The sequence below is a fragment of the Malaya genurostris genome, chromosome 2, assembly GCF_030247185.1.
Source record: "Malaya genurostris strain Urasoe2022 chromosome 2, Malgen_1.1, whole genome shotgun sequence".
Lineage (NCBI taxonomy): Eukaryota > Metazoa > Arthropoda > Insecta > Diptera > Culicidae > Malaya > Malaya genurostris.
In genome coordinates, this window is record NC_080571.1 from 290,247,407 (window position 1) to 290,274,959 (window position 27,553).

Here is a 27,553-nt window from a genome sequence, read left to right on the forward strand (position 1 = left end):
ATAGTAAAACCATCACTAGTTTATAATCATAATCTGCTTTCAATGCAGCATTCTATTTATTTTAACTTATTTCCCTTTTTAGCAATGTTTTATTTTTCGCTTTAAAATTGCATTATTTTAAAAAAAAATATTTCAAATTGTTTCCTGTATTCCTCAAGAAAATTACTTCCAACGAAAGTGAGCCTTGAAACATAAAACTGAAAGTTCCATGTTAGTTTTTTGTTGTTGTTGTGTGGTTAGCTCTTCAAATGTTTCTCACCCTAACGAAGCAAATATCACTAGCATGTGTATGTATGATAAAAATAAATTTGTCAGTCGCAAACTTAGCAAAAACATAAGCAAAGAATTATACTAAAGGACACGGCCATACCATAAGTACAGCTTAATGTATATTGTGCAGATTAGAACTATAATTATTTATCTCTCTCTCAAAAAAAGGATCACAATAAAAGCTCTTTTTCTTATTATTTTCCTTGAACAGGTTAAAATAGTACGCGTTTTCTCCTCATTCGAGAGATTGTTTTGGACCACCAAACAGCTGCGTTCACATTCTTTATTTATTTGTACATCTGGTCGACATACTTCTGTTTAGTTTGATTTAAATTTGATTTTATTTTAATGTCACTTTCTATCAGAGTTTGTTTGAGCAGATTGCGGCCCTTCATGGCCCTGTGTAGACAGAACACTATTTCAATTCAAATTGTTTGCTCCTAGCGAATACTGGATAGGAAAGGGAAATATTGATTGGTCTAGAAATTCTCTAAATAGCGCAGTAATAAGTCAGAACAGGAAGCGGAACTATTTTCATGAATGTGCGTGTGTATGTGTGTTGGAAGTTGTGGCTTCTGTCGTGTCGAGGAAACATTCTTCATGACATTTATGGAAGCAGCTCTGCTTGGCTGTGAGCAGACATTAATGTACTGTTATAAACAGTTGATAAATACTCAAACACGCAACGTGTTATCTTTTGCATTATGTGGCAGTACATCAGAAGCAACTTATTTTACTTTCTTAGATTCTTTTTTCTTGTTTTCCTTTTTCGTTTTGGTGCTTTCATCGCCGGACGACTTGTCAGATTTCTTTGTGTCCTTGGTTTTCTCTTCTGGGTGATCCTCATAGCTGGAATAAGGAGCAAAATAATGTACATTAGTAAGGTAATTCATTCGATTATTAGAAACAGACACTCACGCAAACAACTTCTTGATGTCACCCTTCAGAAGTGCCAGCAGCAGTGGTGTTCCAAGGCAAGCGGGCACCAGATAGAGCAGCGCAGGTTGGGCATGCTTGAACACATGCATCACGAAGATGGTTGCCAACAAACCGAAAAAGTACGCCGTGAATGTAGCATAAAAATATAGATTACTTTTCCGCTTCAGACTATTGTCAAAGCGCAGCAGAAGAGCGATGAATATTCCCGGAATCACAATATCTCCCAAACCGAGAACAGCAAAATTTGACGCCGATAATCCATTGGTAATAAGATCCTGGGGAAATACCAGTTTGATCGGAGCTTCGAAAGATTTAGCCACGGTGACCATCACGTTTGTTCCAAACACCCAAAATATGTCGTAGAAAAACAGTCCGCTTAGCAGAATACAACCGGTTACAATGTTGTTCAAATGCAGCAGTTCCACGCCATTTACAGCAAAGGCCAGCCCTAGTAAATTGTTGGCAATCCAGTGCTTTTGCATCAGGTACCAAATTCCTATGATCAACGAAATGATGAAGCAGACAACGTCGTGCGTAGTGAACTTGTAGTCGATCAAATAGGTCTTTTTGTCGCCCTTTACACCCTCCGTTGGACCTTGTATAAACGACAGGTGATACGGAATTTTCGGAATGGCCGCCGGAATCAGGGAGCTGATGACTGGACTTAACAGATGCGATAGCGCCATCACACCAAGGAAAAAGAAGTAGCCAGTCAGCAGGAAGTTGATGTTATCTTTAGAAAAAATCTTGAAAAACATGTACAATCCAAACAGTGCACAGGAAGCCATTATTGGAAACATCATTGCGTCCTTGGAGGTCATCGTGTCGGGTTTTTCACCTGTCTTCTGGAAAGTACTCTGTAAACAAAGTTTAAATAAGGACTACTGCTAATTTTCATTCCACAATTAATGCAAATAACATACCGTCTGTTCCTTATGGTGCTTAACAGAGCGTATCGAACCGAAGAAAATCGGCAACATGGCCATTGCCACTAACGTTCCGTACGCCAGGGCCATACCTTCCGGCGTGGAAGGAACTTTTGCAGTGCCATTAGTTGCTGCCGAGTTGGCGCTTTCAGTCAGATTTTCCTGCACTTGCTGAACTAGTTCCTCTACAACCTCGGACATCTCTGTTCGTCGAATCGAAGAAAAATTCAGAGATCTTCTTTACAAAATGAAACAGGACACGTCTTCAATTGCCTACAAGTGCTTAGTTATGTACAATTTGTTGAAAAACTTAATACGGCGGCAAAAAGATTGAAATAAAAGTTTATTTAACGTGAAAACACGAAAGACTCGCGTTTCGACGTTTTCTGACTGCGTGTCAATCGGATTTGCCAGCGATAACATTTTTGACATCTGTTATGTCAAACCAGTTGACTAAAGCGATCTAAATTACACCGAGGCAAATCGTCATTCGAAATCTATAAGAACGAATACGAAAAAGGGTTTAAAGTTTTTTCATTTTCATTGCCTCCATTGCTTCCCATGAGAGATTGCTACGAAATGTACAGCAATGTTTGAATTAATTCCATTCCGTCGAACATTCGACATAATTTTATGGAATTAGAATGGATTTTGATTCTGTGATGTACATCAACGAATAAAGCCAATGCTGAGGCCCACAAAACCATTATTTGATGTTGGATCAAGGGGCACATAACATTAGAGGTTATATTTCGCGATTTATTTCTATAACAGCAAACAAACAGATCTTGTCAGCTTGAAAACTAAGTTTTGATTTCGGTATTCGGTAATTCACAATGAAGATCAGGATTTACCGAAAATTTACAATAGAGATATGGAATAACCGATTTTCGGTACATGCATTCTATTTTACAGTAATTACAGGAGGAATACGAGTACTTCGTTGAAGTTTTCAGTTTTTACCAATATCCAAATTTTTCAGGCTGTATGTTTTTACTATCGGGATATCCGTATTACATCGACATTCTTATTTATGGCCGTTTGCGAAACGTTCGAAAGTATGTCAAATTCGTATCACCGTTTACGTTTGAATAAATCACACTTTCAAACATCGTACATGCATAATAAAAACGCCAATCAAACATCAAATCATCAGCTCTGATACAGCCTTAAGTTGTAATGAAAAATGTTCGATATCATTTGTTATTTGAGTTATTTCCAATGATTGTTAATGATTCGGCATCGCAGGTAGTTTTTCAGAAAGATATCAAAGAAGTAACGAATGTTACATAATAAATAAATATCGTACCCAATATTAATTTTATTAAAGTCGGTGAATACAATTTGGAAATTAAACTTCGTGCGAAGAAAAATTAATGCATTAAAAATAGTTGTCCGATCAATAGTATCTGCAAAAAATATGTTGCATTTTGCTTGAAATTTTATCATGTCTTCGATAATCTAGATATTGATTACATTGGAGAAATCATGTATTTAATATAAAATAAAGCATGCTTACCCATCGTGTATTTTCCATGAAGTAGCTTAGCAATATGGTAAAATTTAATGCATAAAAACTTGGAAATATATTCGAAATCTCGCCAGAAAGAAAACAACAATTTTACTATGCTTTCTAAATGTTTTACTCAAAAATGAAAAATATTTCATTGCAAATCACCTTTAGAATTGAAAAGAAAATAGTTGCAAATGGATTAAACTGTTTTCAATGTATTCGAACGGTTGATTCGCAGCATTAAACTGACGAATCCAAACCACGGCATTTCGTCTATTCGTCTGTTAAAGAGAATGGGAATTTTCATTCGACCAAATGATGCCCGAATACACGTATCGTTCAAAACTAAATTGGCAAACAATCTAGCGTTTCGCGGCTCTCAGACACTCAATATATGACGATTGGTAGAGCTTGGTTGGCAGCAGTCCAGTGACATAAACTTTCCAATCTTCGTCAAGTTGCTCGTTGATAGTGACATTTAGCAGCTCTGTCTCGGACTGGTTTAACACTTGCCCTTCTCGCACCGTATAATATTGTGGTCCCGGCAAGGATTTGTAATCGAGTTTCACGTAGGTTTCGTCGTCCATGATTATGCAGTTCAAATTTCCAGCAAGAATCGTATTGTACAGCTTTCGAGGTTTGGAGTTATTTCATCATGCTTTAGCATTTATTTGAAGAAATTTACTGATATTTCAATATTTTGTGGCTAACGAGTCGCGCTCGAATTCGTTCGAGTGAAAACAAGAATGGTTTATTCGTATTTGTTAGAAAGTATTTATTCATCGTATGGTCGATACGGCTGTATACAAGAGTGATTGACGTTTACCCCATTCATATACAGGGTAATTTTTGAAAAGTCGCCCCATAGTAAAGTTAGTCATAATCACGACAAAATAATGTCTTTTTTGTTCGAGCAAAAAACTGACATTTTTCACGAAACTGTATTGGGTTCGCACTTAGCAACGAAGGTGTGAACAAACCCGATATAAAAATCAGGTTGAAAACTAACTCGAATAACGTTGAAACTGTATCCGAAACTGTCTTCAAAAAAATGGTTTGACATAAGTTAGGGTGGAAACTGAGTACTAGTAACACATAATAAAGCTTAGATTACAAGAATATATCACAATTGTTGTATAACAAATGGCGTTTAAACTACATGAACAAAATGGCGTTATTGCCCGAAAATCTTGTGTTGAGAACACTGCTCTAGAACTTTGACCACCATCGATGCAAATATCATTCCCATATCTTAATAACGGGTGGTTTTGCAGTAGGTTTTTTTTCAATAAGGATTACTCGATTGTCTGAAAGTTGTTCTGACAGTGTAAAGTGACACTCAGTCTACTCAGTATTATTCGTCAAATTATCACGAATAGGTTTGTTTTTCTTTGCTGTGTCACTAACGTGACAGACGAAGGTCACTAACGTGACAGGGCCAGTAACGGCCCATCTTGCCTTTCATGAATAGGTTAACTCCAGAACAACGCATCCAAATCGTGGAAATTTATTTTCAAAATCAGTGTTTAACTAAAATTGTGTATAGAAAATTTTAGGAATTTTATTTTATGTTTATGTGGATAAACTAGCAACGATTGATACTTTGGAACCCAACATTAAAATTGTCATTGCTGAAAAACGCCCTCGTATACTTGAAGAAGTGGTCAAAACTTGGACCTCCAGAATGACCTTTGTGAAAAATAGTCTTGGCGGTCATATGCCCGAAATTATATTTAAATGTTAAATGCCAAGAATTTATCTACCAAATAATAATAAAACATGGCCATTTCAATTTTTTTTTTAAATTTCAAATCAGCAAGCTCTTAAAAAACATCTTTTTTTTATGGACATCCTATCGTTTTTTTTACCTTACATTTACAGCATATTAAGAAATAGAACATTGATCCGATAAATACAACTCAGTTTGTAAACCACGTACCCATGTTTTTAATTCTCGTTGCCATTTATAATATTTTTTTATGTTCACAGAAAAACTAAAAATGCGTTCATAAGAAAAGATGCCAGGTGAAAAATTCAAATATAGTGATAAAGTCGGACTAAATTCTTTATTAGGAATGGGACACAAAATTGGTTTAGCGAGCAAAACAAAAAAAAATCAATATTTTTAGTCTGAAAATATTGACAAATGTCGGCGAAAATCTCGATTTTCGGAAGTCTGTAATAAAACTATATCTGCGGCTTATTTAATGAATCTGCAGATCATTAGATCAAATTTTTCGGAGAAAGTGAAAGATGGGTCAATAAATGTTGCTTGTGATGTGAAAACCCACTATAGGTAGTATATGAATAGAACCTGAAACAAAATTATTAACTTTGCACATATGCGGTGCACTGTTTCTTCAGTTCGCTGTTGTATTGGACAGATTGGGTAAGATTCGAGTCCTTCCTCTGAGGGGAACTTTTTCGCAAATTTCATTTAGACTCGTTCAATCTTTTGTCTTCTTGTTATAGGTTTTGATTGAGCATGAAGCTAAAATGATGAAGACTTTTTACGCAATAAAAAAAAAAGAATTAAACCAACCAGTACCAACCATGAAATTTTAGGTTCTGCATCGGAGTTTTTCTTTTAGGTTCTATGTTAGGCAATGACAATTTCACATATGTTCGAATGACAATTTCACATATGTTTTTTATTCCAATTATTGAGCGTGGACACCTGGTTCGCATCATTCAATTCAGCAGTTTCAATAAATTATTGTTGATTATTTGTTCTACTAGCTATAGTTTAACTTCATTACTCTTCTAAGTGTGCCAGCATTGCATAACGTGAACCATTGATCAGTTAGAGTTACGAGTGTTTGCAGCATATATTTTCGAGGAAGGTCGATTTCGGAAAATCGTTCCCATTAGGACGCTAGTTAGACATATTTTATTGTTTATTCCGAAACGAATTTCCGAAAACGGTCTTATATTCTTCACACATTACTCCGCATCTTGGGGTTCTCCATACAAATTATGAGTTTCCTAGGATCGGTGTCGTTAACTGTTATTAAATATTGTGGTTTGTAAATAGCATAGTTTTTGCGTTCTTTGTGTTTATTTCGAGAAGATATTACGAATATTATTGTTGAGAGAAAATGAGATTTTTTGTTTTACTGGCATACTACTACGATTGTTCTGTGTTATAATCATTCGTTTCTAGGCTGTATTGCGTGATATTCAGCATTACTTTTAGTATCATCTCCTATACGTTGGCTTGAATTATATTCGGTTGCAGATCAAAAAGGCACTCTAATTACTTATTTCATCAAGTGTTCTCCAAAGTCAGTGTGTTGTATTCGATTGAACAAGTTGCCCTAACTATCTATCGTTTTCTAATACTTACTGATGAGTGATTATAACCTAGTAATTATTGTTTTCATCTTGACTGAATGATTGCGCAAATGCAAAACTATTTTACTTGGGTTGCACTGGGTTTCCACTGTTGTAATTTATGGTTGGTGTGCGTGACCATGAGTGTTCAATTAAAATGTGTTCTAGGGACATTCACTTTTATTTCTACAATTCGATTTAGGGATATGTCAGTAATCTACTTTGCTATAAACACGGTAATTTCTGTGGGCTTCAATAGTCCCGTTACAGTAGTCTTGTGCGTGCACGGAAAGAACAGATATGTAATCCTAAGTGGCCTAATTGAAATTGTAGCATAATTCAGTTCAATGGAATAGCTTGACAATTTTTCGAATTGACTATAGGAAAATAGGGACGTGATTTATCAACCATTGGGGGCGGTCATAATATTTGTTTTTCTTATAGATGATCATCGAACACAATTGATGATTAATTAACTGAACCGAAGTGCTCAAAAAATAAAATCAAACGTACTTTGTGAAACTGATGTAAATAATGCTCCAGTCAAATTTTCCTGCGAACGCAAATACTCGGGTACTTCGAAACGAAACCTGGAACCTCCATTTGATCACATCAGATTTAAATGTGGGCTTTCTTCATAGGAAGCATTTTTCTCTGCTTTTACATACCAAAAACTATCAACTGAAGCTACATCTGTTTGGTTATAGTCGTTTATAGATGGAATAAATATTGAAATAGTGTTTCAATCTGTTTTTTTTTATTTCAGGAAACTATACTGTTTTACGTATTATTATACAACACCATTTTCCCATTCATTGATTTCAGTTCATTTTCGTATAGATGCTGTTGTGAAAAGTTGGACTTTCAACCTTCTCTTAAACTAACGAAACACTTGTTTCTATTATTTATTCAAAACTGGAACTGTCTCATCATTTTTCAAATGAAGTGTAGGCCCTGTATCCCCGTGCCACAATGAATCCCCTAGTGAAACTTGTGTCTACGTCCGATGCAAAGGTTTGTAGTATACAATTGTTATATGCAATTAATTAACATTGAATTTATCGATATTTATGTTACCTAGTTCATCACAGATGCTTATCATTGTTTTTCCTATAAACTAAATTTTGCTCGAATTTACAGTTTACAGCACTTTGCGCCCATTCAAAACGAACGTGATACTTAACCCTATTAAGACATTTCAGTAAGTCAGTCGCCCATGGGCAGCGAGGAATTGGGGAGAAGGTGCATCGTGCGTGTCGTGTTTTGCCACCGAACCAGCTCAAGTGTGACTGTGTCAAAATTCCCGTCAGCCGATTCAACTGCTACCGTACTCCTTTTCCTCCAAACTTCACGACACACTGTAGGACACCAGTGGATCGAAATTGAGCAGATCCTTCTCACTGGTGGCATTCTTGTAACCCCAAGATTTCATGGCGGATACACAACTGTCCTGTATGATTTTCACCTAAGACGGGAGAGGTAAAGATAAAAAAAAAACAGATGTAAAGAGCAGCGCGCACCATGCAAACAGACAACACCAACCTCTTCATATGTGAGATCCTTGGTCCAGTGGAATGGTGCCGATTTGGAGTCCCGAAATGTGGAACTAACGCCGCCAATATCCAGCTTGGTGTGGGTGTCCAGAAATGCTTCGACGGCCGGATCGAACGGTAGTCCGTAGAATTTTAGAATTTCTTTGGTCATCTGATAGGGGTTCAACGATAGGTCTTCATAGCGGATAGCCCTGTAATAAAGGTAGGAATTTGAATTAGTATGTGCTCTATCCAAGCAATTATCAACAAGTGAAATTTTCAAAGCTATGCTGGTTAACGAAAAGAAAATCGATACGCCCCTGTGTATTGCCGTTCATCCCCAAACATAAGGGCAAAGTCATGTTTTGACACGATTTGTCAAGCTGCCCCTACTCCAAATCGAGGGGCGCTGGTCTTACAAGCCAATTGTCGTATGTTCGAGCCTCGACCTGAAACGGTTCTTGGTATCGGTAGGACCGTAGTGCTAGCCATACAATGATTCTATACGCTAATAATCGGCTGGGAAGTTATTATTATCGTTTATTTATACCCGGTTTCAGCTGCGAAGTCTGCTGAAACAGAAATACCAAATTCCACAAAAGGAATGTAATGCCATGGATTTTTTTTCCAGTTTGGCCATCTCCGAGCAAATTAAGTGGTAAGAAAAAAAAATGGATTTTATCGGTTACGTCACTTATACTATTATATCTCCTGAACCAGAAGTTACAGCCATTTGATCTTCTAACCTGATCAATGACTCAATAGTAGCTTTCAAACGAACTTAAGCTTGTTGAAATCGATTGAGCCATCTCCGAGATATTGAAGCGGTAAGAAAAGTGCGCACACACAGACATTTTCCGACCTCGTCGAACTGAGTCGAATGGTATACAACACTAGAGATCTCCGCATCTCCTGTCGATTTTTCTAGCAATTCTATTACTTTTCTGTAAAGAAAGGTAAAAGAATCACCCCTATTCTGTATTTCGACCGAATATAAAAATTTGCATTCTCTAATTCGATCGAGTAATGCTTTTGTATGGAAAACTCGAGTCGATCGAGCTACCGAATGCCAAATTTTGAATTCGATCGAAACAATCCGATTCGAACGAAATACAGAATCGGGGTGAATGTCTCCAGAACGTTTTTGGGAAATGCATAAAATATTCGCCCTTATTCTGAATAACGACGTATTCATTTTTCGATCGAATATGGCTCGATCGAATCCTAGCTACCTTTGATTTTGCTGACGTTATCTATCTTCTATATATATATATATAAAAATGGATGTAAGTTTGTATGTTTGTAACGCGATAACTTCGGAACTACAGAACGGATTGCCACCAAACTTGGCACAGATACTTCTTGCATTTCAGAGATGGTTTAGGGAGTATATTTATATGGGAGGGAGCGTAGCAAGAGTTATTAACAAGGGGGGGGGGGGGGGGTCATGAAAAAAATCACATAACTTGACAAGAATCGATACGTTTTGAAGACCGTGGAAACATTTTGCATACCTTAGATGACTATACGGGGGGTGGATGTAGCAAGTGCCTTTAAAAAGGGGGGTGTAATGTTTGTAATGGCATAGCTCCGGAACTACTGAACGGATTGCTGTCAAACTTGGCACATGTACTTCTTGCTCTTCAGAGATGATTATTCTCAGGGGGGAGAGTGTGTAGCAAGTGTATGTTAAAGGGGGAGGGGATCAGTAAAGAAATTTATATAATTTGAAGAGAATCGACATTTAGACTAGAAGAAGGGATTTTTGAAAATAAATTTTCATCTCCCATTTTATGTAAAACGAGAGAGTGGTAAGTCATAGTAGATAGTATTGCTGTTGTTAATTTGAATGCAACGCAATTTTTTTAAATAATTTTAAAGGATCTGGTTCCATTTTGCCGGGAAATTAAAAGAACTAAGGGAAAATAATCTTTATCTGCATATGAACGCGTGTGTATTTAAGTCTCAGCATAATTACGAAACAACTAAACGAATCGCCACCAAGTTTGGCACATGTACCAAAGGTGGGAATCGATATTTTTTGAAAAGCACAGATACTTCCTACACTGCTCAGGGTTATCATGGAGGAGATCCGTAAAAAGTTCACTGACAAAAAGTAAGTTAAATCAAAATAGATTATAAGGTAATTTTAAGGGTGAGAGAGTGTAGCAAGTGCCCCGAACATGGAAAGTGTAAGGGAAAATCGATCGGGTTTTACGAAAAATTGGTACTTTCTAGCAACTGAGCGAAGTTCAAAAAGATAATCACAAGAGGGAGGGGGAATAAGTATTCTCAACATTGATCTGAATTGACGAAATCATACAATCAATGTGCATTTTTAATGTAAATTAAGAAAACTGTCGACCGAAGGTGATGGAAATAAGTTTACAACAACATTTGTATGAACTGAATCATTATTCTAAAGGTTTTCCTCCCCGGTGAACGACTAAAATGGTTAAACCCGGGACAAAATGAATGATATAAAAAAAGTTATTCTATAGTACGAATGTAGTTTTGATGTTAAACAGCCTTTCGTCATAAAATAATAAATGTCAGATGGAAAGTTTTGAGCAAATAATGATATCATAAAAATTTTTATAAAGAGAAGGGAGTAGCAAGTGTTCATAGCCATGGAAGCCAAAGGTATTGTAGACAGAATGTGAAGAGGAAGTACGGAAGTACGTTACAAGCTCGGAGATTACTAAGAAGGTATTTATAGAGAGAAAGGTGTTTTAAATGTTTCTAACCAAACACTGATCCAATTTGTCGAGAATACCATGAAAATTATGATTATTGTGAGATCTGAGATGGGAGGCTGATCATTCACAATCTGAACATGAACGGAGTATTGTTCAATCGGGTGTCCGTCTAAGTTATGTTTCACTACAATCAGAGTATTTCACTAAGCAGGACAACTTCGAGATTTTTTTTCGGCCTTCCCTTCACGAAACATTTCCGAGCAACGCCGGGTAATTCAGCTATGAATACAAATGAAATATGATCGTATAATCGATACGACGTAATTCAGAATAAGGGCGATTGACTGCTTGATTATGGATGGTGAAACAAAGATCAAAGTAGGCATCAAGCATATTCCTGGTATTGAGTTTTATACCGCGTTACCACGTGGCAAAGCTGACGTTCATTTCAAGGTAAAAAAATTGTCAAAGTTATATGAAAGCAGGTTTTTCGTAGCTGTGATTTGAAAAATAAAATCATAGATAAAGTTCAATAAGTTCAATAGTTGGAAAAAAATGGTTACTATAATTTATTCAAAAGCATTCTAGTTCTGTGTTGCTTAGGCCCGATTTGGCGTCTTGCCATTATGGTAAAGTAATTCAGGAGTGATATGCAGGAAATAATATCAACATTGAATAAAAAAAACTTGAGTAGAGAGCACAAATAAACTGCTCAGGAGGTGGATAAACAATGAGAAAAGAGCAAATTTTGTTTTTTTTCAGCAAACACGTGAGAAAAAAAAGTGTTGAAAAATTTTCGTGTTTCCAATTTGAGTCAAAGAAATGACAAAAAAATTGTGAATTACTACAAATTGTTGCTATTATAAATTGAAAAAATGAAAAATAGTACGAAAGCCCCATTCCATCGGTACTTAATCGTCGCACAAAATGCTTTTAGTTTTCGTGTCAAAATTCGAAAAAAAAGTCCAACACACGGACCAAGCTTATAGACTCTGTTCGCCTTAGTTTGTATTTATCTTGCATCAAACGAAATTAGATCAACTGCCCAAATGTATATAGTTATATTTATAGTGCTTACTAGTGCTCGGGATCTCGGTATTCAACCGTTTTATACCAAGAACCTGGTTCTTATACTGGGTTCGCTCCCACCCCGATGGTAAGTAAAAACCCCCATTCAGTTTCGTTGAATTTTGTTTGTTTGAAGTAACTACACTGGGTCAGTTTGCGGTTTCTCATGCGAAAACGACATAATACTGAATTTTACTCAAACACATACACAGAAAGAAACAATGAAATTTACACGACATGTAAATCAATAGTAACATGGAATAGACAGGAGTCGAATCGAAATTTTGATTGAAAACTTTCATAGGTACAAAACTAAATCGGATTGCATTGAATTTTCAATGAATATAACCGTATATTTCAATTAACGCTTAGTTTGCGATTAAATTATATTGAAACCTACAGAATTGTAAAGTAACTTTATGTTTAATTACCTGCCCCAAATATGTGCATGAAAATTGATGTAAATTTACAAAATATTTTTATCTGTGTATGACCCTTAAGGAACGGGTAATTTTTTTCCTATTCTTAGAGTGAAACATTTCAAGAATGTTTTATCAAAATCTGTTGGAAAAAACTCTGGAAGTTATGTGCCTTTACCTTTATTTTTGCCTTCTATATAGTCACCGAAAATTCGTTAAATTTTGTTGTTTTATTGATTCTTTATCATTATCTCTTCATACTACGAAGAGGCAAGAGCTCGGTGCACAGACCGCACATTTTACCTCATAACTCCGAAACCGGAAGACAGATCCAAATAAAATTCAGAAATTTAGTATGGGACTTAAAGAGCTTTTTTTTTAATCTGAGCTTGTGATAATCGGTTTAGACATCTTCAACAAAAATCGATGCACTTATTTTCACCATTTTTGCACATTTTACTCTATAACTCCGGAACTGGAAGTCAAATCCAAATGAAATTCAGGAATTTAGTATGGGACCTGAAGAGTTTGTGAAAATCGGTTCAGCCATCTCCGAGAAAGGCAAAAAGGGTGCAAAGGGTCTAGAATTTGAAAAGTCTGCTATGTTGTTTTTTTTCTCGCTAGAAATGTTTCATTCTAGTACCGACCAAAGTCCATTCGAAGCAGATTATGAAACTGTTTTGCTTTTTGTTTTCAGATGATTCGTTTCCGGGAAATGATGACACAAACCAACAACTCGGACGAGTTTGAGCAGCTGTTTCCTGAGCCGCCATATTGAAAAAAAAAATTAAAAAATGATATAGTTTAATATATCTACTTTTATGTGAAAGAAGTTTATTTCTGAAAAATTTTAAAACAATAATCGGAATTGAAACGGAACACGTTTTTGGACTAACCGTGCCTTAGTCCGAAAGTAATAAATGTGTTAGAATGCTTCTGATGAACAACAGTTGCTTCATGATCGTAGTAGGCATACAATAAGGCACTCAGTTGGTCAAATGAAATTATCTTCCACATAACAAGGAATGAGAGATGTTGAAACCAGTTATGTAGACTAGAAATGTGTGGACTATCGCTTATCAGTAGCTATACATATAAACCAGCGTGTACAACGATTATTGTTAGAAACGATAATGCATTTAATCACTTTTTGAAACTCGTTTTATGATTTTGAATAACTACTGAGTTTATGAATTCATATGCAACAAGCGGTACAATTACTTTTGTTGCAATATTAGTCCCTTTATATCATGCAATTCACCTTACATACATGTTCAATAATCATTAGCGTAGCATTGCATAGATAACGTACCCACGCATCTATTTATGTTGGAAATTTTCAATCAAAACTACACGCTCATTCAATGTTACTCTCAAGTGAGTAATTTGTACTGACTTTTGCTTATTTAGTTCAAATGTCGAAAAATGAGTAATATTGATGTAGAAGAGTGAGTAACTTCTTCTCAGTTCCTGAATTGACAACAAGTTTTACTCACAGTGCTTTGAAAACGTTGGGTGAAAACTTACGTTTACTGATTTTTGTATATCTATTGAAAGGAAATTTGAAGGAAAATGGAGCGGGTTAGAGCCGCGGTAAAAGAAGACGTCTATCGAAAATTAAAAGGTAATATTGTTATACCTCCTAATAAGAAAAATTTGCGCAGCTGTTTTCATAATTGAAGGTTTTCGCTGCCACATTCGTGCAACCTTTGTTCCGGGATACGTGAAGGAGTTAAAAGCTCATTTTCAACAAATTCATAAACTAAATACGATCAAAAATGAAATACTGCCGTTCAAATGTTCGGAATGTGGAATTGTTTTGCATATAAAAAAAACTCAAATCAGTTGGAAAACGATAGCGAAGACATTTCTGATGTAAAAAGTGTTGTCGCTTCCAGTATCGGCACATCGACAAGACGTGAAACGGATCCGGAGAAGTTGCATTGTTTTTAATTTACACGCAGTTTTGTTTAAAGCAAAGAATTCCATAATTAATAATATTTTGTGAATTTACATAAATTTTAATGCACATGTTTGGAGCAGGAAATTGAATGGAAAGTTACTGTACAGTTCTAAACGGTTTTCTTTAAACATACAGTCTTGTTCATTGGAAAATCTGTGCAATCCAATTGAATTATACATCGATCATGGTTTTAAATCAAATTTTCAATTCAACTTATGTCTATTTCATCATACTATTAATTTACATGTCGTGTGAATTTAATCATTTTTTTTCTGTGTAGAGTAGCTCCACTTTTAACGAAAGTGAGTGAAATTGTACTCATTTTAGAGTAACATTGAACGAGCGTGTAGTAACTTATGACGTTTCTTGTGTTTTCTCTGGTACCTTAAACGACTTTCTAAGTATAGCTCGATTGTAGAAGCACCAAACGCAATACTCTTTAACTTTTATACACTCAAAATAATAATGATAGTTACGTGAAAAGTCATGTGAATATTTTCCACCCTACTTTTCACGTAGGTTTCAATGGACTGGCATTTAATAGCTGTTTAATGCACAATCCAGTAAAAGCTACGTGTTTCATAGGTAAAATGTAATGTACTGTTCATATCACATTTACCTATCAAATTTAGATACAAGAGAATTACTATTTTATATATTGGTTGAAGTCAAAAGGGAGATATTTCAGATTTTTATATAAATCTTTAATTTATATAACATACCATGAAAAATAAAACATTTATTTCAGAAAATTAGCATAGAAAAATGTCAATGACTGAAAATAAAAAGCAACTAATAATGTCGTGGGATCTCGAATCGACAAGCCTTCAGAAATCGTTTTTGTTATCACCGCCATCCAACCGAAGCCGAAGTCGAGATCCGAGAACTCCCACAACACTACCGATGCAGGTTGAGGTCGCATTACATAGGTCCACTGTCTCTAGCTCCATACCGATTTTGAACTCTTTTTTCAGTGGACCTGTTTGAAGCATTCGGCAGGCACACTTCCGGACTCACTCAGGCACTCGGTCCTGTCGAACACATGGAAACATTCATACAGGAATGGTGCGGTTGATGTTGTAAAAAAATATAATTAAATAACATTTCTCGCTGATATTTACACTACTTACACAATTCGCCATTTTAAAAATCGAGTTTTTCACACCGGACATTCACGTAGATTGTTTGACGTTTGGTCAATTCTCGTAAACTTTATGTGGTGACTCTATTCATCGGATTCCGATCGAATGTCCCAGTTAAATTAATGTACAACACGTTTCTACAGCGACGTGAAAATTGGAAACGTTGACGCAAATTTTTATCTTATCCCTGGAGCTAATAAATTGAACAGGTATAGAATATCTCTGTCTAGATAATGGTCACATTATATGACATTCAATTTATAAGCTGAGATAGATAAAGGGTATGGTAAATTTAGCTTAAGGTAGCGCTTCGCCGTGGTCAGGTCGAAGCAAGACAACTCACTGCTTCCTCTTGCTTTGTCGCCGAAATTTCACCCTAAATTGCAAATTTCTAAAATACTAACCCGATTCACGAAAAATCAAAAACATACGATTGTAGGTAAATGATTTTACTATGCATTTGGCGAAAAATATCAGTTAGAAAGCTTTTCTTTCGCGAGATTTCGTGCGAGTTTTGTTAAAATTTGGTTTTCTTTTTTTCCTTTTTCTCGCTGTAAACAACTCGCATATGTAGGGATGTGCTACGTTTTCAACAAAGCGTCAAAGCTAGTAGCGATGAAAATCATTACTGATTTCTGGTTCTACTGAAACATGAATAGAAATTATTTTACAAACTAGTAACACTTACTTACTTACATTACTACCGCATGTAGCATTTTGCACACCCCAATGCATGCGTTGACATTGTGTGCGTGCGAAAGAATAAGGAAAAACTCATTTATTTTTATAACTCGCACGAAATCTTTCGATAAAAATGTTTATCAGGCACAATTTATATACGAATCGATAGAAAAATTAATTATCTAGAATCGTATGTTCTTGGAATTTCCGTTTTCTTCCCCGTTTTCTCACAATTTTGGGTAAAGTGCGTGAAACCCCGGGATAGGCAGCGAACTCCCGTGACCACGGCGAAGCGCTACCTTAACTGGAATAATCTTATCGAACACACAAGTATAAAATATACCTTATTACGGCAAGACATGGCTCTAGAGTAATCTAAACAAGGTGTTACTATTTAAAAATGATTTAACTAGTAATATCAAAGGTTTCATTATTCGAAGAAACAGCCCCCATTCGACAATATCTTCTTCTCGAATATTTCCTTTTCCATTTCCATCATGGTGTGATTATCAACCTGTTCAGTTAACCTTCCGCGAAATTATAGCTAATTCATCGCTGATAATTGCCATAAAACCGTAATTTTCCCATTCATTAGGTAGATGCATTGACGAACAACCAATGCACGGGGAATACTGATCGGGTCGGCACTGAACTGAGATGTTGAGGTAAAAAAAAATAAACGTCGAAAACATTTGTGATTTAACGAATCCAAGAAATTAGGCTTCGTGTTTTCGAAATTAAATTCGGAATCCGGTTATAAATGTGCTCGAAATTATAAAAAAAAAAAACAAATAGTTCTAGTCGTTCTGAAAACATATTTTTTAAAGGAATTCGTGCATTAAAGCAATGCAATTTGATTTCATGGTTCGTTCACTAAAAATATTCATTGTTATTAAAAAAAGTTATTAACAATTGAAGGTTCAATAAAAGGGTCTAAAAATGACCGTAGTTTTGTTTTTTCTCGGTGGAAATTTTTCATGCTAGTTCCGACTAGTAATGTAGAAGATACTCGATCAAAAAGTAATCGGATTTCAATAGAATTATTATATCCCGTGATGGTATCGATAGTTATTAGATGTATTATGTACCTATTCAAATGCTTATAATTTAAGCCATATGTAAGAAAATTCAATCATGACGTTACTTATCCTTCAGATAAACTAATCGAACAAGCATAACGTGGAAAGTGTCGGTGTCAAAAACCAGATTTAGCCACTGAAATCACTATGATTTTTTTTCTTATTTCTGCTTATTCGCCTTGCTCCACATTGAAAATCGATTCACATTTCTTAAAAAAATAAACTTATATTTAAAAAAATAGCGGAAAACACTACAGAAAAGTTTATTCCTCTGTTCCATATTTCATCTCAATGGATTTTTAACCATCCCATCTTTGGTTCTATACTCATCCTACTAAATAGCAGCTTCGATAGCGATCAAAACAAAATAATGCACTATTACACTCTCAGATCCAAAATATTGGAGTTTTTCTTAAAAGGGTAGAATGCCAAATATGAGACAAAACACGATATTTTTAGAACCAGTTTGGAATCAATTCGACCTTGAAAAATTATTGGGTCGTTTTCGTTTCCTTTCGTTTTACATTCAAAATTTTACTGCAACGTTAACCTGGATCGGCCCTTTTCAAAATATAAAAATATCGGATGCACAACCGATGAAACACAAACTCACTTAACAGCGTTATGTTGACATATATCGGAATGAAATCAAACATCAAAAATATAATTAAACTAATGTTACGTATACCAAAAAACACTTGCTGATAGTAATCTAAAGAAGAAAAGAATTCTCCATTGCATTGCATCATGAGAAAACCTGGCAACCTTGCGGTACGAAATGATGATGAAAACAAAGCGCAATCAAGTGAATTGAAGACAAACACGAGAAAAGATCCTAAGTGCAAATGACAGTTTCTCTTTGTTTACTTTCTCTTTCGAGTATTACGGTCCAATCAGCAATCTTCCCATCTAACACTTCACATAGGATTATAGCAAAAACCATCAACTTTCGATATGCACTGTAGAATTTGTTGGAAATTACTGGAATTTGCCGTAATAATTGAAAGAGAAAGTAAACCAAGAGAAACTGTCACTTGCACTTGGGACCTTTTCTAATGTTCATCGAGAATTAAGTGCAAACTTTCGTTTCATATTTTAGATGATTTTTATTGTCTAGCGGGTAATTTTAGAAGTTTTCAATCGCTGATTAAACAACTGAAAAGTGGGCATTGCTAATTATAAAGCCATCCAACATTGAATAGTGGTGTAATTATGTGAAATAGGGATCATGTTTTGAGATGAATCAATTAGTAAATATTCAGGCAAATGACGAACTGTAAAACTTGTGATGAAAATATTTCTTAAATTGGAAAGTGGATATAATATATTTTTTTAAATAACTTTTTTTCCTAGAAATGTCCAAACTTAACTGATTTTGCAAAAATTACTCCTACAACACTTTTTTGTAGGATTTGTCAGTTTTCGACTACAGCCATTTGAAACAATTTGTTAAAAAAAGTTTGACCCTTTTGAAAAGATCATTTTTGGAAAGTATGAAAAGTGTTTTTTTTTGTGACGAGGTCTTCATGTATCGCAAGTTTCATTAAAATCTGAGAGTGTGCTACAAACATTAGAGTTAGCGCGAATTTCATCAAAAGCAAATTAACTCTCAATACTTTTACATAAAATCTACACTGTATCAGTCTCTAATAAAGAATAGTACCTATATAATATATAAACATTTAAGATACCCATAGTTTTTTTTAATCCCCGCTCGAAATGAAGGAATGAAAAACCCCGTTTACAGGAAAAGCTCACCTTAAGACACTGGGCCGTATGAATAAAATGTAGTAAAGTCTGTTGTTTATAGTATCTTCTCAAAAACATAGTCCACAGAGTATAACGTGGTTTGGTATGAATAAAAAACAAGTTCGGACATGTATTTAATGCTACTTCCGAATTTAAGCATTTACTGCATACCGTATCGACACAGAGCCGGAAAAGCTGGCATAAGCATGCACAAAGCAAGAAACGTACTTACATCTGTAAAAATGACACTTTTTTAATTTCTGTACTTCACTTTATCAGCAAACACACGAGTGGCAACCTCTAGAGCTACCTACCGAAAACTTGTAGTAAAGACTACAGTTTGTAGCATGTTTTGACAGGAACGTGATCCACACGTAGCATTTACTACCGAAATTCAAGCATGCTACGTTTTATTTATACGGCCCACTATGTCTAAAAGTCATTGTGCTTGATTTGAGCATGGTTAGTTTCGAAAACGTAAAACAAAACTAAATTGAGAGCTTGTGCTACTGATATTTAATTTTATTGAAAAAATAACGTTTTCGTTCGGCACGTCAGCAAAGACATGGCATTTCGGTGCCAATTAATAAGTGTTTTGCAAATAGCATTAACTTTACGTCTGCTTAGCGGTTCAAGTTGAACTGTTTAAGTTTGCATTAAGCAGTTCAATTTGAACTGCTCTGCACTGACGAGTCTAAGACGAAACGTAAAGAAAAGTTGAAAAAATAGTCAAACTGCCTAGAATGAAATGAAAAATGATCGTGTGAAATACTGTTAAAAATATCCATTAATAATTGATACATTAACAATTATCGATTCTCCAACCCTGTGTGATGTTAATAAAAACGTTCGATATATGTTATGCCAATACTAATTGGAATTATTATTACATAAAACATGTTCACGTCAAGCATTTAGTAAAACATGACGACCATCGGTGCATCACAATTAGTACTTTCTTCAAATGGTAACCCGGAATGGTACCTCTGGTTTCTCAACGAGCAGCTAGCTATACGATGTGTATCTGTGCGTGTGAAAACTAGTCGTAAAAAGCCAGGAAAGACTTCTTTCCACCCCTTCGAAGCTGCCAAGCCGGGGCCAACCTCGCTGGAACAGCACTTAGTAAACCAGTGAAACAAGGTGAAGAGCGGAAACGGTGAGCAAAATAAAATAGTTTCCGAACTTTTTTTGTTGCTGGCTGGCTTAAGCCGTATAAGGTTGCAAACAACGGCAATGCCAATTTGGAGAGATTGTTGAGCGGATAGATACTACCTTTCACTTTCGCATGGACATCGCAGTCCCATGCGTGTCAAGAATTGATTAATAGCAAACGGCCTGGCTCTCTGCAGTGCGACTGCGAGTTGAGTTAGTATGCGGTCAACGGAATCAACGTTGAATTGATTTGGCAAAATACGTTCAGTCACTAACGTCGGAATGACTGTATTAGCATGTAGTTATAGTGCCATTTTGGGAAGCCGACTGAAGTGAAATGAGACTCGCATGCCAGTGCATTTTTTCGGTTACATGCCGTGGTGTGACAGTAGGTATATTTTCTCAATCACACGTTTCTGAAGTCATACCTTCCATCGTGTGAGAAACACATGAGCCGATAAGCTTGTTTAATTCGGTTAGTGAGGTTTTAACCTATTATGTTCAAGCCTTTCTGGTTAGAAAACTATCTGACGTTTTGAGCGATGTTGGGAATTGGACCGAAGTAGGCTGTAAGAAAGGCGCGATCACACTATGGTCCTCCTCAGTGAGAAAAGCCTTGGCTACTAATATAAAAGTATGTTCAGTAAACTTAAAATTTTATCTGGAAAATGTAAAATAGAACTAAAATTAATGACGTTTCCAGTTCGTGTTCGCATCTCATCCGACACAGTCGAAAATTGCTTACGGTCGAGATGACAGAAACAATGACAATACAGTGTAGTGAACAATAGAGTATACAAAATGGGTAAATACGATTTACAAAAGCCTAAAAGGCGTACAACACCAAATACAATTTGTATTGATTTCAAACGCTGCAAAGTTAGACCAGCAGCAAACGAAATTGAAATCTTACTTAAACAACGAATACATCTAGACGTTAATGATGTAAGTGAGATTCAATTTAACAAGGCGTCTAACAGTGAGGTGCACAGTGTCGAGTATGAAAATGATAAATACAAAATCCCTGTGTACTTGGTAGACGAAACCATAGAAGTACGTGTACATGACCATCCTCCGTAGGCCAGTGATAATTTCGTTCGCGAAAATATATCGCAGTACGGAAAAATTCTTATCATCGAAAGGGAACTATGGCGGAGTTTTCATCCCGGTTATCGGAATGGCGTGTGAGTGTTACTTATACGAGTCGATTCCATCTTATGTAATTTGTGATTAGGGCGGAAGCTATCCTTGTAAATCGCTGGTTACCTATGAGAATCAGCTGATTACATGTCAGTACGGAAAACCCTGCACTGAAACTGCGAAAAGAATATCTTCAACCAAAGACAAGGACAACCGTTCAGCTACGGCAACTAAACGCTTTCAGCATCAAACCAGTAAACAACTGCAATCGATGTACAACAAGGCGCATCTACAGCAACTAGCAATGACGCCAAGACTGCGAATTATAAGAAAAACGAAAGAAAACTGGAATCACCCACAACACCGACTATGAAGCAGCAGTGGATGATAAGATCAACCACGGACAAAGTGCCATCGCTAGATGGAAATGGGAGCTCCTTTTCCCCAAGGAAAAGGTTGACAACGAGATCTAATAGTGAAAAAATATTTGAGCCTAACCAAAATATGGCAGAAAAATGACTTTTCCGTTTTTAAATTTTAATACAGTGGTTTAGCGAAAATTGCACCGCAACCGTTCGTTTTTGCCAATTGCCCTAGATCAGTGCTACACTTGTTCTACGCCAAAACCACTGGTATAGAACTCATCAAAAGTTCGGTATAGCTTTGTTCACTGGAAGCGTTTGTTTTTAGTCAAAAGCTACAGTTTATGTTGTCATCATTTTCGTACGTTTATTCATGTCTTGGTGTACTGCCCATACTGGCATATCAGTCCCATATTGAAAATCGACAAGGTGAGAAAAAGATGAATACATATTTCGGCAATAATTCGCTTCTTTCCGTTGCTGTGATGATTGATCGGTGATACTATTGAGTCACATACATAGATTACATCATGAATTTTTCATGTTGAATAAAATATTGCATTTTTTGTCATTCGTTTATATAAAGTCTGTTATGCAACACAGAAAAACAAGTATGAATTTTACAGATAACATAATTCTACAAACGATACAATTCATAACTACTTAACTTGTCAAGTGATGCAATATTTCATTTGTACAGAATTTTACTGATTCCGAGTGTAATTTGCACTCAGCTACCAAGAGCCGATTCGATTACAAGCCATGTAATTCGATTACAAGCCATGTAATTTTCAAATAACACAATTTTACATGTTCTTGAATATAAGTTTGTTTGGAATATGACGCTCCATTTATGTGCATCCTATTAGATGAAAAATCACAAGATTTTTTCGAACTGTGAACAAGATGGGACCCATATGCGAGTATTTTTGGTAATGAGCGAAAAGATACTCGCATACCGGTCCCATCATAGCATGCTATGCTTTTTTTGCACGTGACAAAATCTTATGTTTGATTTTCCTTTCGTGAGAAACTTTTAATCATTCGATATTAATAAGTTTGTGATATCGTGCCAGGTCATGATGCAATTAAATTGTATGGTGAAGACTCTTCCACGGAAAACAGCTCAAGCAGTTTCAAATAAAGGAGAATGTAGAACGGAAGCATATATGCTTTCATATTTTTCATTAGCACTGTTCGACATTAGAACACTGCTCATACTCGCATATCAGTTCCATATGGGTTCTGGCCATTTTTTCTTTCAGAAACCGCAAAAATAATTTGGGGTTAGTTCAGTAAAAATTTGAATCTCATCTGTTCAATTCTCGGTAGGTGATTTTTCTGGCAAAAATAACGTTTCAAAACAGCGATACCTCAAGATACTACTGTCAACAATTGTTCATTTGCACTGATATATCAGTAGAACGTCAAAAAATGAAATAATACCGAGAAAAATTTGATGTGTGATACGACAACTCGAGAAAAACACTCCACGAGTGGATTCAATGAAAAACGACATCTGAATGATGGTGGAATGATTGGAGAAAAAAGTGAGCAGTTTCATTATTATTCTTTTCCATCTGTGTTTGCGCTAAATTTGTTCGTTCTAATACGAATATTTAGTTGAAATTCTCACGAAAAATAATATTTCATTAGAATCTCGTCCAAAAAAGCGGGTATATGATGATGGGTAAAACCATCGCCTTTTACGCTGCCATCTTGGATTCGATTTCGAACCTTTTCTGGCCCGAGAGGTAAATATAACCTTAAGAATTTTTATTTTTGTTTCGATTATAGAGGTTTTACCTTTAAGGTCATTCGCCTCTTCGGGCCAGAAAAACTTTCTGATCCCATGTTCGGGGTTGGGAATCGAACCCAGGTGGGCTGCGTGAAAGACATCGACTTACCCATTACGCTATACCCGACCACTCACCTAAAGGTTTAAACATCGATATTACAAAAAAAAAACAAATACAATAACAGATCATGCATCTCCGAAATTTTCTTCTGAAACTTCTCAAACCATCAACTGCAAGTAATCTCCGAATAACACCCAAAGGGAACGAATTTACAGGGTGGCAAGTGGATTTGTTTTCTACCGCCGACACGAAAGAATACAACTGTTGTTGACTTCAGACAGTGCAAAATTCCACCTTCGATACGAGAACTTGAAGGTTTGCTTAAGGAGCAAATGCATCTTGACAATAAACGTGTACATTTACTTCAATGCAATAAAACCAATAATGTTGTTTACATCCAGTTCTATAAAGAGTTGGATGCAATTCAATTCGCTAAAGACAATAATAATGTACATAGTGCACATGAGCATGAAAATATCAAGTACAACATTTCAGAATATATGGAAGATAGTGCTATAGAGGTGCGTGTACATGATCTTCCCTCAAGCGTCATCGATCCTTATATTCGTAAAACTATGTCCCAATACGGAGAGATTCTCTCTATCGAAAAAGAAAAGTGGAAGAATTTTTTCCCCGGTATTTTAAATGGCGTACGTTTGTTACGCATGCGCTTGAGGAGGCCTATCTCTTCTTATGTGACATTCGGTCAGGGTACAAGAATCCCGTGCAAATCACTTGTTACCTATGACAATCAGATGGTCACATGTCAATATTTCCGAAAAGCTGTTCACTACGGTAAGCCATGTGATAAACTGGACAAAGAGACAACTACACCAAAGAACAACGTTGCTTCCTTCACACCAACCCCAAGCAACCCCAGTACACCTGTTACAGTCACCAACAACAGTGAAGCATCCCCTTCAACGAAACCATCCAACGTATCCCCTATAGAACAAAGTACATCAGCTGCAGTTAACAACTTACCATCCAACCAACCAGCAACTGCAAACAATGTACAACAAGGCTCATCTCCAGCAACTAGCAACGAAATCAACAATAATACCACCGATGCGGCAATGAATGACGAGACGAACCGCGAACAAACTGCCCCTCAATCCTCACAGGAGGAAAATGGAAGCTCCTCTCCCCCTAGAAAAAGGGTGACAACGAGATGAAATACAAAAAAAAAATTATCTAAAAACTCAGCTAAATCGGCCACGTAAAGCTTGTACGCAAATAAACTGAATAAGACTGAATAAAATATCTTTTAAATAATCTAGCAATAACATTCAGGATTTCAAATTAATACAATTAGTTATACATTCCACCATCTTAGAACTAATCGGCTACGAGACAAATCTCATATCGTAAGCAATGTAAACAATGAAATTGTTTTGAGATATAGCGATACAGCCGTACATAATATTAATCATTACATTATTGAAGTTAGGAGTCTATCAGTTTCAAAAGGTCTCTCAATGCAATTCTCCCCCATCTACATTATTATCAACGTTCTTGTGATCTTACTATGGAATAGTTGAGGACCTTCGCAAGAAAATTAAACATAGATTCACTGAACAAATCAATCCATATTCTAAATCTTTCTAAGATTCGAGACTGGTCCTCTGAAAACCAGTTTCAGCTCTCAAAGAAGAAAATCAAACACTCCCTGGTTGATAAGATCAAAGTTTACAACTTTTTTAATTTTGTGAGTCCTATTGAAATCTCACACAAATATGAGCATAACACAAGTATTGTCTCAAGAGGATCATCATTAGCTAACCTAAAAACTTGAAGGCTCCTAAGAATTTTGAATAATCTTTTCAAAAAATTTTCCGATGTTACCTTGATACTTTGCCAATCATGATGCTCATAATTGTTACTCATATTTATACTACTAATATTTTTCTTTGTTTTTCCACTAAAATTCCCGACTTTAGCAAAGGAAACGAATACACCTGAACTTTTGTGGTTGGTTTCACAGTCTATTTTTGCTTATTTCCTCTCATTTAGTTAAAATTTTTAAATGAAATAATTCAACCGTAATACAAATGATTAATCAACATCCCAAGGATTCCTTTTCTACAACGAGCAATTATGAGTAAAACGGAAAAGTTGACATACATAAAATTCGTGGCATATTATGGGAAACAACAAGCACTCTCGATTTCACTTACCGAAACCTCGTCGGGTATAGTTTGGTCAGCTCGACGGCAGCTTCGTAGTCCAGTTGCATATCGTTGCACACCGTTGGCGGATGGTCACAGTCTGGTTGCCCGGGGCACCACACCCGGTGCTTGCGTGACTGCAGTGACCCCCGGGGATCCCGTATCAACAAGATTACTCGTATGTTGAGGCTGTGGAAATAGATTAGGAGCAGAAGCATGGAAATCAAGCATTAGTGACAGTTTTCTTTTGCGTTATTAGCACTATCTAAACTACCGCTGTTAGCTTGATAAATGAAATCACGCAGTAGTATACACTTTGGAGAATATTCACGACCGCCCTAATGTTGACATGTGGTTGGATGTCATAACAATGTGTAGTGACCTCCTGTCGACAACATGTGGAAACAGATAATCATCTAATTGGTCGTTATAATGTGTTTTTCATTTTGTTCCACGCTGTGAAGTGACGAATGTGTCCATATAGGTAAATAAATCGTTTGGATAATGTTTCCTGTCCCACACATCGCATTTAATCACAGCCACAGTATCACCGCCGCACACCGAGTGGGGAAAATAATGCGATTACATGTCACTCCGGTATCCGATGCAATCCCATTAGTGAAGACCTCGCGGGAAATCCTCATCGCTGACGATGGCCATGGCTCGGAAAAATGATATGTAGCGCGTATCATGGTGATTTGTGATATCCGAATCACAATGCATATCGAGGTTTTTTAAATAACTTGGATTTGAATTGTAACATTATTGGGCGTTCCCCTGGACGGTCAGTCGATCAACACACCGTTGGCAACCCCTGTTAGAAGCAATCGAATAGTGTTTACGTTGAACTGCAACGCTGTCTGAGCAGTTCACTTTGAACTGCTTAGCACTGAAGAACTGAGTAAAAATATCTGTTTTGGAGTGTGATAGCAACCATATGATTAAACAACTCTTGACAAGAAGATACGTTATGGCTTGACTATGAAACATGTTATTAAGCCCTGCCGTTCACTATTTTGTTTCAAACCTGAATATATTTTGAAGGACACCTCAACACCAGACAATAAGCGCTGTAAAAGTCGTGCCACGGTACGGTATCTGATATTCCATAATTTGAACTTACCGTAATCGCCAACATCGACCACAGCAAGCTGGAAACCTGCCCCACCGGTTCCAGCGGACATTTACAGTGACATTCGTGCGGGTGAACGAACGAACGCCCGAAAGTGTCATTATTTTTCACCTAGGCAAAGTGAACATGCCGAGATATACAACAGCATACAACAATCGCACTCACTTTCGGTGTCCATTCATTAGCCAGTGCCGTGCCGCAGTCGGCCAAACAGGCGGTCTTTCGCCATTAGCAACGCATCGCAGAGGAGTCAGTTCACAGCAGCGCAGCAACCCGTTGTCGTATTGTGAACTATGGGAAAGTATGCTGCAATAATTCTACTGTTTATACAAAACCATGCGATTTTTCCCTTTGCGGATAGCAACGGTCACGACGGGCACAGTTCAAAGATACATGAGGGTCGGCCACCAAGAAGTAACTGCTATTT

At 36.4% G+C, this 27,553-nt stretch overlaps 2 protein-coding genes across 2 annotated transcripts in view; both read right to left on the reverse strand.

Moving 5' to 3' along the window:
• Positions 1 to 19: 19 nt before the first annotated feature.
• On the reverse strand, positions 20 to 2,548 carry LOC131430533 (minor histocompatibility antigen H13). The gene is made up of 3 exons (XM_058595586.1): positions 2,133 to 2,548; positions 1,189 to 2,066; positions 20 to 1,119 (listed from the first exon to the last, which is right to left on the reverse strand). Exons 1-3 carry the CDS (start codon positions 2,334 to 2,336, stop codon positions 999 to 1,001), a joined length of 1,203 nt encoding a protein of 400 aa, XP_058451569.1. The 5' UTR covers positions 2,337 to 2,548; the 3' UTR covers positions 20 to 998.
• Positions 2,549 to 6,278: 3,730 nt separating this feature from the next.
• The window catches only part of LOC131430535 (carbohydrate sulfotransferase 5), a 59,592-nt gene continuing 38,317 nt past the window's right edge, over positions 6,279 to 27,553 (reverse strand). Inside the window, exons 3-5 of the mRNA XM_058595588.1 lie at positions 26,004 to 26,183; positions 8,524 to 8,725; positions 6,279 to 8,446 (exon numbers count right to left, since the gene is read on the reverse strand). Coding sequence (XP_058451571.1) covers positions 8,330 to 8,446; positions 8,524 to 8,725; positions 26,004 to 26,183 — 499 coding nt within the window. The 3' untranslated portion in view covers positions 6,279 to 8,329. The remainder of the gene's footprint in view (positions 8,447 to 8,523; positions 8,726 to 26,003; positions 26,184 to 27,553) is intronic.

Coding starts and splice junctions, on each gene's coding strand:
- LOC131430533 (XM_058595586.1), bottom strand. CDS start 2,336: ATGTCCGAGGTTGTAGAGGAACTAGTTCAGCAAGTGCAGGAAAATCTG. Junction 2,067..2,132: donor AGCACCATAAGGAACAGACG/GTATGTTATTTG, acceptor CTTTGTTTACAG/AGTACTTTCCAGAAGACAGG. Junction 1,120..1,188: donor GACATCAAGAAGTTGTTTGC/GTGAGTGTCTGT, acceptor TCCTTATTCCAG/CTATGAGGATCACCCAGAAG.